Source organism: Ictalurus furcatus, chromosome 9 (assembly GCF_023375685.1).
Source record: "Ictalurus furcatus strain D&B chromosome 9, Billie_1.0, whole genome shotgun sequence".
Taxonomy (NCBI): domain Eukaryota; kingdom Metazoa; phylum Chordata; class Actinopteri; order Siluriformes; family Ictaluridae; genus Ictalurus; species Ictalurus furcatus.
This window is the reverse complement of record NC_071263.1, coordinates 7,331,542-7,345,338: the sequence shown is the minus strand read 5'-3', so window position 1 is coordinate 7,345,338 and position 13,797 is coordinate 7,331,542. Positions and strand designations below refer to the sequence as shown.

General features: G+C 39.8%; 2 protein-coding genes and 1 long non-coding RNA gene across 15 annotated transcripts in view; 1 reads left to right on the top strand and 2 right to left on the bottom strand.

The window, feature by feature from the left end:
• Nucleotides 1–8,281, bottom strand: part of hectd1 (HECT domain containing 1) — a 51,828-nt gene extending 43,547 nt beyond the window's left edge. For 6 of the 7 annotated variants that reach the window (XM_053632095.1, XM_053632099.1, XM_053632097.1 and 3 more), the window contains exons 1-4: nt 8,145–8,281; nt 1,913–2,140; nt 1,326–1,560; nt 761–988 (exon numbers count right to left, since the gene is read on the bottom strand). In XM_053632095.1, coding sequence (XP_053488070.1) covers nt 761–988; nt 1,326–1,560; nt 1,913–2,052 — 603 coding nt within the window. In that variant the 5' untranslated portion in view covers nt 2,053–2,140; nt 8,145–8,281. The other variant, XM_053632096.1, reaches the window with a different exon arrangement.
• Nucleotides 6,447–11,574, top strand: LOC128612194 (uncharacterized). 5 transcript variants are annotated; one of them, XR_008386698.1, is made up of 4 exons: nt 6,447–7,117; nt 7,775–7,878; nt 7,987–8,449; nt 8,535–10,766. It is a non-coding gene; the product is annotated as an uncharacterized LOC128612194 (long non-coding RNA). The 5 variants fall into 5 exon arrangements; XR_008386695.1 differs by lacking the exon at nt 8,535–10,766 and adding an exon at nt 11,444–11,574 and having other exon boundaries at nt 7,775–8,449; XR_008386696.1 differs by having other exon boundaries at nt 7,775–8,449; nt 9,347–10,766.
• The window catches only part of heatr5a (HEAT repeat containing 5a), an 87,961-nt gene continuing 85,142 nt past the window's right edge, over nt 10,979–13,797 (bottom strand). For all 3 annotated transcript variants that reach the window (XM_053632102.1, XM_053632103.1, XM_053632104.1), the window contains 2 exons: nt 12,587–12,797; nt 10,979–11,742 (listed from right to left, as the gene is read on the bottom strand). In XM_053632102.1, coding sequence (XP_053488077.1) covers nt 11,438–11,742; nt 12,587–12,797 — 516 coding nt within the window. In that variant the 3' untranslated portion in view covers nt 10,979–11,437. The remainder of the gene's footprint in view (nt 11,743–12,586; nt 12,798–13,797) is intronic.

The following is a 13,797-nucleotide window of genomic DNA, read 5'->3' as shown; positions in this document are numbered from 1 at the left end:
AATGCTGTAAACCACTGCCCACAAAAATGTTTGAGATTATGCTAATGTAAAACCAAAGTGAATCTGGTGTGCGTTGTGTCTAAATGCAGGTTAAAAGCGACTCAAACTCACAGCACAGACAGAGATGAAGTTGGTGTGGAGTGACGTTTACTGTGAACCGAGCCGCTCTAAAACACTGATGACACACACTGAGTGTAACAATCACACATGTTTACATCTCAAACAGCAACGAGCAAAAATAAAATCTAAATCTGCTTTATGGTGACGGTTCGGCTGCAATTTTAAGACCTTTGAAACTTGAATTTAAGACATTTTAAGACTTTTTAAGGACTTTAAGAAGTACTTCAGGTTTTACTGGGATAAATAAGAACAACACCACAGCACTTTATCAACTATAACTGCCCCATGCTTGTTTACGCACAGGACCTTTTTTTTTTTTTTTTAAACCAGCTACATTGTTTTGACACAGATACCGAACATAGCCAAAAGGCATCAGTTATGAGAGTTTGTATGATGATTACTATTCTATTTAGCAGATAATTTAAAAGGATTACCCGCCTTGTCTGATTACACAGAAAAATTATTTGGATTGGCCTCAATCCTTTAATCTATTCTGTTTAAGGGGTACATGAGAACTTTTTTTCAATCTGACACAGCCATCAGTTGGATTAAAAACAGATTACTAGGCTGCACAGAAACAGAGAATATACTTGGCACAAGAGAGACAATACACAAGTCACGTGACGTGTGTGGGTGTTACCTGGTGGTCTTCGTGCTTGAGCAGACTGGACAGGGACTCCACACAAGTCTCAAGGGACGAGTCTTGTGGCTCCATCTTACTGCAGAGTCGAGACACCACTGCCATGGCTGAGTGCAGTGTGTCCTTATGCACCAGGTGACCACTGTCCCTAATGAAACTCAGAACACAGTTCAGCCCTCCAGCCTCAAACACAGCACCAGACTCTCGTGTGCAGATCAGCTCCAGAACCTAAAAAGAGCAAAGGTATCTCTAAAAATCACGTCATTTAAATGATCATTTAAGATTATGTGTGCCTTTCATGCAGGTGTAACCCAGAATAATTAATCTATTGTTAATATGACAAATTGAACTAAAATAATTTGATTGTTCCATACACCTGTTTATTTGATCATTTATCCAAGCTGCATTCTGCCATATGCACAAGTAATTTTTTTTTACACAACAAAAGTACAAGGTTGCAGTTTCAAAAATCAATGTACAGACTTTTGAACACAGCAGGTAAGAGGACAAAAAAAAAAGCAGGTGGACACAAAGCTCTTTATTTTGCCTAGGTAACGGTATGCACCTTTACACACTGCTCTGCTAGATCTCTGCTAGTCCTATTGTTGAGCTCTACCACCACCAGTCGGTTACAGAGGGCCTTGATGGCTCCGTCCACGCCGACTATCCTGCGTGTGCACTCCGCCGACACATCTAGGTAATAGGTGATGGCCCTGGCGGTCACTTCCAGAACATTGTCAGGGGCACTTTCATCCAGGAAGATCTTACAAAGGGCTGGAAGAAACGTCCTTGGAGGACACCTAAAGACAGTGTGAAGAAGAATGAAGAAAAGATACAGAGATGTGCAAAGGCAAACTGACACACTAATCAATGTACTGCTTACACGTTGGACCATTCGCAGAATATTCTGCTAACATAAATGCAAAAATAAAAGGTCTTTTATTAAACCATCTCCTCACAATTTAGAAGATTTTTGGACAAAATGCTACAATAATTTTAAGAACTGGATTAGCCAGCTGCTCAAGTTATGCACTTGAAAGAACCTCACAGTAACAACACACAAGCAATATAATAGTTTTATACTATAGAGAGAAGGAAAATCCTCCTCTGATTCACAGCTAACTGTAACTGATGTTTGTCATTTGCACTCACGTCTCAAAGCAGCGGTCCACATTATCGGACATAAGCAGTAGCATGCAGAGCTGCTCCAGGGCGATGAGCTGCATGTCGCGCTCGTCACCCTGCCCCATCTGCAGCCATTCCAGCAGTGTGTCCGGGTCCACATCAGCCATGACACCCTGTCACAGCTTCCGCCGGTCAGATGAGAGAAAAGAGTATGAGCAGTCACTGGTCCTCTTGCAGGTTCATGAAGTCTTCACCCTGAAGGAAAAAGACAAAGTCTAGATTAATAAAGAAAAAAGACAGATTGGCTTCAGAGTTAACAGAAGCAGTGGACTGGGATGGACACCTTCAAGTCCTTGTAGCTGATTAACTTTCACACTGATTTGATAAGCAGATATTAGTACAAGTAATCAAAGTGTATTATCTTGAACACAACAAGACCCTCAAATCTGAGTGGGTGAATGATCTTGATTGGGTCAACAAATGCAGTTCTGCAGTAAACTACAAATCCCTTTGAAACTATTAAGACTTCAGCAGAAAATGCCACAGCATCTATTACCATTATTACTTGATAAATCCTTGAACAGTGTTCTATCATATCCTGATTAACAAAGTGCTCAGGCAGGTGCAGCTATGCACAAGTGCGTGAGGACTGCTCTAAAAGAGCAGGGCTGTCCTCGCTGTTAGAGACTAGAAGATTATAAACAGGTCTAATATGCCATCATTCGCTTAAACAATTTAAAAATCACCAGACTTGTTTATTATGTGGCTAAACTGCTTTAATATGTAATGCTAACAAAATCAATCAGTAGCTCCTGTATATAATCATGTATATAAAGACTGTGCTTTTTCGGGAGGAAACTAATGTAAAGAAGCAGCAACTGTAGCTTAAGTATATTTCAGTCACATAATTTATCCTGCTGTGTAATTATCAGTTACAATTTGTTCAATCAGTTACAAACAGTTCAACAAAATATGCACAAAAAAAAATAATCTGGTGCTGAAGAGCTTAACATAGGACTATAAGAAGTGAAAAGGCAAGGCTTCTGCAGAAATTCATCAAGCATTTTACAGCCTCAGACATTCAAAACCTGGGGAAAATATCAAATGGACAGAATCTTTGTACACTAGATGACAAAGATTTAGAAGGCTTTCTTTTACATTATTTTTCAACAAGACCCGAGATAATTAAATGCACATTAGCAATAAAAACCATCTAAACATGCAGCAGGCCTGAATCTGACAGGCAACATAAACTTACTGTAGCCAGTTTACCCTAATAGTACAAGATTTGCTTTCTTTCCTTTTGCGGTCAATCAAATCCCCCTAAAACATACAAAAATATTAAAATGTATATACTGCCATTACAAAAAGTTTTCAGATTTAAAAAAAGAAAAAAAAAAGACTGGAATGATTTCATTACACCTACAGCACAAACACCCAAGATCATCCATATCAAAGTGTTTCCTAAAGAGTATAAAGTTCTTGTAAATACGCTAAAACCTTTTGCGTGAGAACGTCTGCATGAACATCCTTGCCAGCTTGGCCTAAGATTTTGCATTTGCAAATGCATTTCCTTCAGTGGGATCCCTTTAAGTAGGACAACTAGTCTGGTTTTTAAAAAGGGTGCTTTACAGAAAATAGACACCTTATAAGAAATGAGAATTATTTAACGAAATAACTAGCTAAGAGATGAAGTGCACCAAGTCCAAAACGTGCTCAAACCACAAGCTGCCATCCACAAGCTGCAAACCACAGCATTTAAGTGGTTGAGAACAGGTTCTCAGTAGTTCAAAAAAAACTTGTAGCACTTAATAAAAATTAGAAAAAATTAGTGATGTGTACAAAGCAAATCACGTGTGTGTGTATTAGGGTTGTCAAGTACTGGTACTTCGGTACCAAGTCGTTACTAAAAAGAAAAAGTTGATGGTATCAGATTTTCATAAGTGCCGACAGTACCGGGTCAACCCGGTACTGACACCCTGCCTAACAGGTGGTCAGTCTGGAACTTTTCATGGGTGCACCATGCAATAAGAAAATATTAGAGCCAAAGCAGCAGCAGCTCTGCTGGTTACCTGGCTGCGTCCTAAACCACATGCTTACCTACTACAGTATCTCACAAAAGTGAGTACACCCCTCACATTTTTGTAAATATTTGATTATATTTTTTCATGTGACAACACTGAAGAAATGACACTTTGCTACAATGTAAAGTAGTGAGTGTACAGCCTGTATAACAGTGTAAAATTGATGTCCCCTCAAAATAACTCAACACACAGCCATTAATGTCCAAACTGCTGGCAACAAAAGTGAGTACACCCCTAAGTGAAAATTTACAAATTGGGCCCAAAGTGTCAATATTTTGTGTGGACACTTATTTTCCAGCACTGCCTTAACCCTCTTGGGCATGGAGTTCACCAGAGCTTCACAGGTTGCCACTGGAGTCCTCTTCCACTCCTCCATGATGACATCACGGAGCTGGTGGATGTTAGAGACCTTGTGCTCCTCCACCTTCCGTTTGAGGATGCCCCACAGATGCTCAATAGGGTTTAGGTCTGGAGACATGCTTGGCCAGTCCATCACCTTCACCCTCAGCTTCTTTAGCAAGTCAAAAGTCGTTATCATGCTGGAATACTGCCCTGCAGCCCAGTCTCTGAAGGGAGGGGATCATGCTCTGCTTCAGTGTGTCACAGTACATGCTGGCATTCATGGTTCCCTCAATGAACTGTAGCTCCCCAGTGCCGGCAGCACTCATGCAGCCCCAGACCATGACACTCCCACCACCATGCTTGACTGTAGGCAAGACACACTTGTCTTTGTACTCCTCACCTGGTTGCCGCCACACACGCTTGACACCATCTGAACTAAATAAGTTTATCTTGGTCTCATCAGACCACAGAACATGGTTCCAGTAATCCATGTCCTTAGTCTGCTTGTCTTCAGCAAACTGTTTGCGAGCTTTCTTGTGCATCATCTTTAGAAGAGGCTTCCTTCTGGGACGACAGCCGTGCAGACCACTTTGATGCAGTGTGCGGCATATGGTCTGAGAACTGACAGGGTGACCCCCCCCACCCCTTCAACCTCTGCAGCAATGCTGGCAGCACTCACACGTCTATTTCCCAAAGACAACCTCTGGATATGACGCTGAGCATGTGCACTCAACTTCTTTGGTCGACCATGGCGAGGCCTGTTCTGAGTGGAACCTGTCCTGTTAAACCGCTGTATGGTCTTGGCCACCATGCTGCAGCTCAGTGTCAGGGTCTTGGCAATCTTCTTATAGCCTAGACCATCTTTATGTAAAGCAACAATTCTTTTTTTCAGATTCTCAGAGAGTTCTTTGCCATGAGGTGCCATGTTGAACTTCCAGTGACCAGTATTAGGGAGTGTGAGAGCGATGACACCAAATTTAACACACCTGAGACCTTGTAACACTAATAAGTCACATGACACCGGGGAGGGAAAATGGCTAATTGGGCCCAATTTGGACATTTTCACTTAGGATTGTACTCACTTTTGTTGCCAGCGGTTTAGACATTAATGGCTGTGTGTTGAGTTATTTTGAGGGGACAGGAAATTTACACTGTTATACAAGCTGTACACTCACTACTTTACATTGTAGCAAAGTGTCATTTCTTCAGTGCTGTCACATTAAAAGATATAATCAAATATTTACAAAAATGTGAGGGGTGTACTCACTTTTGTGAGATACTGTATATAGTAGGCGAAATACATGTATTTCTCTCGGACGCTCGTTTTTGTGTGAAAGCCGCACTCTTAAAATTTATGTGCCGATAGATTAACCATGCTTGCAGGAAGAACGGCTGCTTAATCGCAGTTTTTATTCAAGCAGTTGAGTTTAAAATGATGGTAGCAGTTGCATTATGAATGTTGTAGCATAGTTTACTTTGAGTGTATTATTGCAAGAAAACATCCTTTGTTTACGTAATGTTAGCATACACGTGTTTAACACTAATACGGTCAGGAGTCCTTATTAACCATTTAATGCTTTAACTTTTATTGGGGTAAAATGTGAGGACATGATGGGGTTTACTAATTTTACATGCCAGAGACTTTTTGATGAGCTATAGTTATATATCTGAAATTTATGTGTTAGAAAATAATAGATGTGTGGCTAGCACAGTCTACATCTTTAATATCAGTCAGTCAGAAAAACATCTCTACTCTTGTCTGGATAACTCCTAGCAGCTTTAATAATGAAATACTTGAAGTATACAGAATGGCATTTTTAAAAATACATTTTATATTGATATTTAACTTTGTGTCAGGTATGACACACACCTTTTACATTTTTGATATTTGTTAAAAATAAACTATTAAATCACATTTAAATTTGACATGTACCTCATTACTGAATAGGCCAATACACAAAATATAATAATTTAAAGCTCAATAGGATTTGAAGGATTTCTAGGTATCAGGTATGACGCACAGGGTTAACTATCAAAAATCTAAAAAGGTGTGCGTTATACCTGACACCTAGTTGAACACTTTCCAGTTGGATGTGTGACTAAATCATTCCCTTCAAATGCTACTGAGCTTTAAATTATGGTATTTTTTGCGTATGGGCCCATTCTGCAGTGAAATTCAGATCTAATTTACATACGATTTAATAGCTTATTTTATTAAATATAAAAAATGTAAAAGGTTTGCGTTATACCTGACACCTAGATGAACACTTTCCAGTTGGGAGTGTGACTGTACGTCATTCCCTTCAAATGCTATTGAGCTTTAAATTATGGTCTATTTTGTGTATGAGCCCATGCAGTAATAAAATACATGACAATATTTACATATGACTTAATAGCTTATTTTGTTAAATATCAAAAATCTAAAAGGTGTGCATTATAGCGGACACCTAGATGAACACTGTACAGTTGGTTATATGACTGTAAGTCATTCCCTTCAAATGCTATTGAAGTCAGAAATGTGTTTAACAATGTCGTATGTAACTTTAGAGACGGTCCCTTAATTTCCGCATATCTGCGAATATCGAATATCGAATGTCCAACGTCAAACCAACTTTATGCCAGTGAATTTAGGTACAGTGACAACCCTAGTGTGTGTACACGGGAATAACACGGGAATGTTCTTTATTTGACTGCGGTAGTGAGAAGAGATTAATTCACATCTAATGTTTCTGGATGAGTCACAAACGCGACTTCATTGCAGGCGATGTCATCATGCAAGCAGTTAACCAAGACAAGAGTTTTATCGGTAGACTTGATTAAATCAACTAACAGTGTACCATACTTGTACTTCAACAGTAAGGCTGGACTAAATTAACCAGACACTATAAAACAGTTTGGCTCTCAGTCATTCAGACTATTACTTCATGTACCAACTTCATCCAGACACCACGGCACGAAGAAGTAAAGTTAGCTACCTACCCCTGGCCTAGATCAGCTTAGATCATGTTTTCTGTTGGTGAGATAATGCTAGTTTAGCAGAAAGTAGGCCCACACTGCTGTTAGGATCAACTGTAGCTAAGTTACACGGTCAATACTTATTAACAGCTCAGCCCAACAAACGGCTGTCACCCGATACACTCAGAATACCCTAACGAACCTCACTCTTAGCAAATCCTGTCGAACTAAAATCCTGTACATTTAGTAGCTGTTATCTTAAAAAAAAAAAAAACACACACACACACACACAGAGAGAACAAAACAAGCCGACTTGCTAAGTATCTAAATAAATATAATTCACTGGTCAAAAATCATCAGCCTGGACGAGTCTGAACTGGTTCGTGTTAGCTAGCTAGACAAGCACATCTTTCTTATTTCACTTATAGTCTAATATATTCATTCAAACAGGCTCTGAACTAAACGCTGTGCTGGTTCTAATGTTTTATACCGTTTTATTTTAATAAAGCCTCCCAGTTCAGATGAACTACAACAGACATGTTAGCTTGCTAGCCCCGGCTAACTTCGGCTAGCTGGTAGGATTAGGATTCTCTTGAGAAAAGAAACACTACCGTGAGCCACTAAACCTTCAAATAATATACAAAGCGACTGACTGAAGGTTAAAACATTCTCACTGCCAGTTATGACAAGTGTCATATCTATCTGTCTGTCTATCATAAGTTTGTGTATAAACAGTGAAGCTAAACAAACACGGCCTTGTGTTTACCGACAAATCCGGGAGCGTAAAGTTCTGCGCGAGCGCGAGGCCTGGCCGCTTCAGTCCGTCGCGCGCACAGGAAACCTTGCCGGCTTTACCTCACCGATAGAATCAAACTCACCGCTCTTCAGGAGACGCCGAGAAATCAGAATGACGGTTAGATCAGACCGTAAATATAGCAGTCGGGAAAGCAAAAAAGTTAACGCTTCTTCATCCCCTTTCTTACATATATACACAAAGTTAAAGGTCAAAGTGAACGGAGAAGCAGAAGACTGTTCGGAGCGAAATGGAGCCGTCGAGGGGAAGCAGCGTCGAGGCTCCGCATCACGAGGCACAACGCTGCACTTCCACAACCCGCCAGCGGGGGCGCTAACGAACACGCCGTGTCCACTCAACATCACCACCGACCTAGCCCATTGTTATTTAGTAAGTAATTTAAACATTTTTATTCGCTTTGCATTTGATGTTCATGTTTATTTGTTTTAATCGAGTTACGCATAAATGTCTAAAGACATGCGTAGAACAGCTTGACAGAAGCTCTAAACCGATCCACCAAATGAAATTAGGACCTGTGTTCTAAATTACTGCGGATTTGAAAAGGGCAGTCTCACACCCCATACCCACTCTGACCTTCTCGCCACACAACCGCTAACACCTCCTGCTACAACCCCCACACCCTAACCCCCACACCCCAACTACAGTCAGAGGATGATGCATGTTACATCCAGCAACACCTCAACAGACCAGAGACCTATGCAATGATACTATTTGTGGATCTGGGAAAATTCATATCCAGCATTTGCACAATTAGCACAACTGATGCTCCTCAGGGCTGTTTGCTCTCTCCACTCTACACAAATGGCTGTACATCTACAGACCCCTCTGTCAAGCTCCTGAAGTTTGCAAATGACACCAAAGTCATTGGCCTCATCCAGGATGGGGACAAGGGAGGTTGAACAGTTGGCTGTCTGGTGCAGTCAAAATAACCTTGTGCTGAGCATGCTCAAAACAGTGGAGATGTTTGTGGACTTCAGGAGGAATTCCCCAGCACCCCCCATCCTAGACAGCACTGTGGCCACTGTGGAGTCCTTCAGGGCCCTACCGTCTCACAGGAACTGAAGTGGGAGACCCATATAGATCAGAACAATTCTGTTCAATCTGCCACAGGAGCTGCTGACCCAGTTCTACTCAACTGTCATTGAGTCTGTTCTGTACATTTCAATAACTATCTGGTTTGGTTCAGCTAACAAGTCAGACATAAGACCACAATGGACAGTCTAGACTGCTGAAAGGATTATTGGTGCTCCTCTGCCCTCCCTCCAGGAACTGTACTCCTCCAGAATGAGGATATCGACAGGAAACATCATCTCAGACCCCACTAATCCTGGCCACAACCTCTCTGAATGGTTGACCTCTGGCTAGCACTACAGAACACGGAGCACCAGAACATCCAGACACAAGAGCAGTTTTTTTTTCACCACAAGCCCTTATCTCCCTCATGAACAGTTAACTGCCCCAATGACCCTCCTAGTGCAATTTGTTCCCCACTGTAAATTCATGCCTATTTATTCTATTACCTATATATACCTCCATCTTCTCTACACTGCATTACCCCTTACATAGCTGTACATAGCATCTGTACCATGTCTATTCTGCTTTAAGCTTATAGTGTTATTTTTTAAATTCTTATTATGTGCTGTCATATGTGTACGCACTGGAAGCTTCACTTTCCAAGTCAAATTCCTTGTGTGAACACACTTGGCAATAAAGCTCATTCTGATTATAATCGTTTTGGGGCCTGTAACTGAATTGAAAGATTAAAAAGAGCTAGTCTGTTATTCCACTGGAGGCAAAATAGGGCAATAAACTCATACACTCAGTTACTCATAAAATATGCTAATGAAAAGAATCTAACTTCATCAAACTAAAAATGTCACTACAACCATGTCTCTTTCCAAATAATTAATTTAGGGTCTTCAAAGCAACATTCTTTTAACAGCAATTTAATACTGACAATGTTTAATGGTTACTAGAGACACAAAAAAAGAGTCATCTGTTTGTTGTGATTATTAATTCTGTACATAAGAGCACGGGTTATAGTCAGTGTCTTCATATTCAATTGTTAACAGATCAATGTAGCTACTGAAAATATAGTTAGAAGCACACTGGTTTTAATTAGAAGGAAGATTGGACAATTATCCTGATGCTACTCCTGTTCTGTGTTGTCATCAAATTTAAAGGAAAAAGTCATTGTCATTTCAACCTTGTAACGTGAATGGCACCCTAAACTTGTTGCACTATTGCTGTGTAATGTTGTGTACATTACATAATGCATGGACTTTGAAGTACAAAATATTCAGGATAAGATATTATTAGGACATCTCCTTGTTCAAGTTAGCAAGACTAAAGGCATTCTGTCATACAGAACTAAACATTTTATCCTTGACATTACCTTGGTTAATTATTATTATTATTTTTAAAATCTATTTATTTGACACCATATAAAATGCTATCTGGTATGATTACAAATTACAAAATTAATTGATATCATCTTATATAAAGCAAAAGAACTAAGAGAAGCAAACAGATATTCACAAATAAGCAGTTCTTCCATTAACAGGTTTGTTCAGTAAACCTCAAATTTCTTCTAGTTAATGGCTGATTGAATAGTTTCTGAAAGTCACTTGAATAGCCAAAACTTTCACTTTTAGTTTAATATAACCTTTAATTTAGACTGTTTTAGATTACATTCCTTTACAAGATTACAACAGCTGTCAATCAGCAGTGCAAAATACCTTTAAAAAGTATGAAAAGTGATCAGCTTTCCATGCATTCTTAAAATACTGAACAGTTTTACTATTTAAATAACAGTTGCACCAACAGCATCAGTGCAGTACCTTATTTAAAATTATACTGCAGAAAAGCAAAACCACATATTTGCAATGAGGGCTAATTGTTAATGTACTGTACTTCAGTCTCTAGAGACTTAAAATGTTTTATTTCAACATTACAGACAAATTTACATAGAGTTAATATGTAGTTAATACACAATGTTAATACAAGAACACAAACATTACTTTACTACATCTTGGATGTATGGAGGTATTCAAATATTCCAATTTTAATGTTTCAGATTTTAAATGCAATTTAAGGGAAATAAACCAGGTCCTATATCTTACAACAATGTCTGCATTATGTACCATAATCTAGTTTTCTCTCTGCTTGCATAGGATTGGTGTGCTTAGCTTGAATAATATCATTTTAAATCAAAATCCTCATAGAGGTTAATGCCTTATTACATGCTCACATTTGAACAATGCAACAATCAACTAGTACCTTAAAACCATGAATCAGTTAAAATAACTCTAATCCTGCCCTAAAGTAATAATTAAAATTCACAATAATGCCGTGGATTCACAGAAAGTTGGTCTTCAGTTTGATGCTGGGCACCTGGCTCTTGCTGGGCACCCGAGTCGGCCTGGCCTTGGCGCTTACAATCTCTTGGTTGCCCTTGATGGCTGCCTCAAGTCGGGCCTTCATGTGTGGTGCCGAGGCCATGAAGGCTTTAAAAACAGCTGGATGCTCCGGGCCGAGGCGCATCAGGTCTTGCAGAGCGGACTCATGCAGAGAACGTGAGGCTTCAGGAGCTGTGGCCAGAGTGTTTTCATCCAGCAGGAAGGAGACTAGGATGGGCAACAGCACAGCCACCAACTGGTCACCTACACCATGACACACCACAAATATTTCAATCGGATTATGACATAAAATACATTTTTAAATGTGAACTTGTTTCATCTCTTACATATTCAAAGCACCCTCTGCAGGACCCAACTTCAAAATATGTTTAAAATTATTAACAATTGTAAGGAAAGTTTCCAAACTGTACAGGTCATAGTGTTTGCCCTTAATTTGATGGGAAAGTTTTTGTTTTAATGGAGCATACAACAAAAAAGTTGGGCCTAGGCAGGACAGTGCCTTTGCATGCTTTGGACCTTTGTTTTGGTCTGTTGGATTAGAAGCACCAGAAGCAGGTTTTCACTACTATGCCAATCAAAAGATGTACAAAACTGAGCTCTGAAATTACAGCCATGTTAATATTTCTCAATTAAAATGGTCACAGATAACAGTCCATAACTCTATGTATGCTACTTTTCACTTATGTATGTTAACTAATGTTATATATCTAACACTATTATATCTTTGTTGAACCTAGTATAACCTTGATAAGTTAATGTTAAATTTCAGTTCAGCCATGCGAGTCTGTTGACTAACATTAGGATAACATACTGTATATTGTCATAAGAAAATACATACTAGGCATGTACGATATACACACTAGGTCACCACAGTGTACTGATTGATAATCATTACAGTAATATTTGCCTCTGCAATACTGCATGCCTGGAAATGCACACTAATTTTCTGAAACACTCAAGCTAACATGTCTGGCACCTAAAACCATACCACAAAGTCCAAGTCCCTGAGGTCACATTAAAGTGGCTGGGGAGCATACATGGTAAATTGATCATGCTAGCTAAACTAAACTCAACATGAAATACTGACGGTGAGTTTCCTGAGCAGCGAGCACTATTGACTCCATGGCTCTGACACCATCTTGCACTGCCTGTAGCTCAATGGCAGTCCGAGGCCGGTTTTTCTCCACCTGCTGCAGCCGAGCCACCAGCTGAGTGCCTAGTCCCCTGATAAATGACTCTGCCACCACTGCTGGGCCCTGAAACACTGACGCCAGTAACTGGTAACACCGGCTCAGCACCTAGAGAGGATAACACATAAATAGGTCTAAAAAGTAAAGGAAAGGCTATCAATATCCAAAAGTATTACTAATAAAATAGTATTATATACAGTGCCTACCAGAAGTATTAGCACACTACATAAAATTATCATATAAAGTAAGCAGATGTAAACAAAAATAGTTCCCAAAGAAGCCACAACTGGATAGAGCAACTGACTGATGGGCCATAGAAGTAACGGTTTAAATGTACTAACAATGAACTATTGCCATAATTAGAATTTTATAGCGCGAACATAAATTGGCTCAGGTGGTAGAGTGGGTTTGTGGTTCGATCCCTGGCCCACATGCCTCCACATGCCTAAAGGCCTGTTCACACCGGAACGTTTTTTCAGCACGTTAAATGGTCCGTTCAACACCCCGTGTCTAAATCAATGGCTGTCAATGGGAGTGTTCACACCCACTGGAGTGCTCACACACACACGTGGCATCAAATTTATTTGTCTCGGGGTTCTTTCTTTTTTTGGACACACTGCGTTAAAAACTAGCCGACCAATTAGATTCACGCTTTTGTTCACGTGCCCGGAGCTGCTGAAGTTATATAAAAAACCATGACTTGGTGGCTCTCAAGCACAATTTTGTCTTGCTAAGCACACGTCGATACCTGAAGAAGATGAAGACGACGAAAAAGTGTCCTTGGGCAAGACACTGAACCCAAAGTTGCTCCTGATGGCAAGCTAGAGCCTTGTATGAGTGTGTGAGTGTGTGTGTGTGTGTGTATGGGCGAATGAGAAGCAATGTAAAGCGTTTTGGAGAACCGCTAAGGTTAAAAGGCACTATATAAGTGCAGAACATTTACCATTAGTGGACCAGAACTAACTTTAGTATAAAATGAAACATGATGCTTTTAACACATTGGTTACACTGCATAATTGGTGAATATGCCTGTTTTTACTCATCTAAGTGATTTGTTATGGTAAGAAACTAAAAAAGCATCTCAAATGATTATCAAAAGGTCAACTGC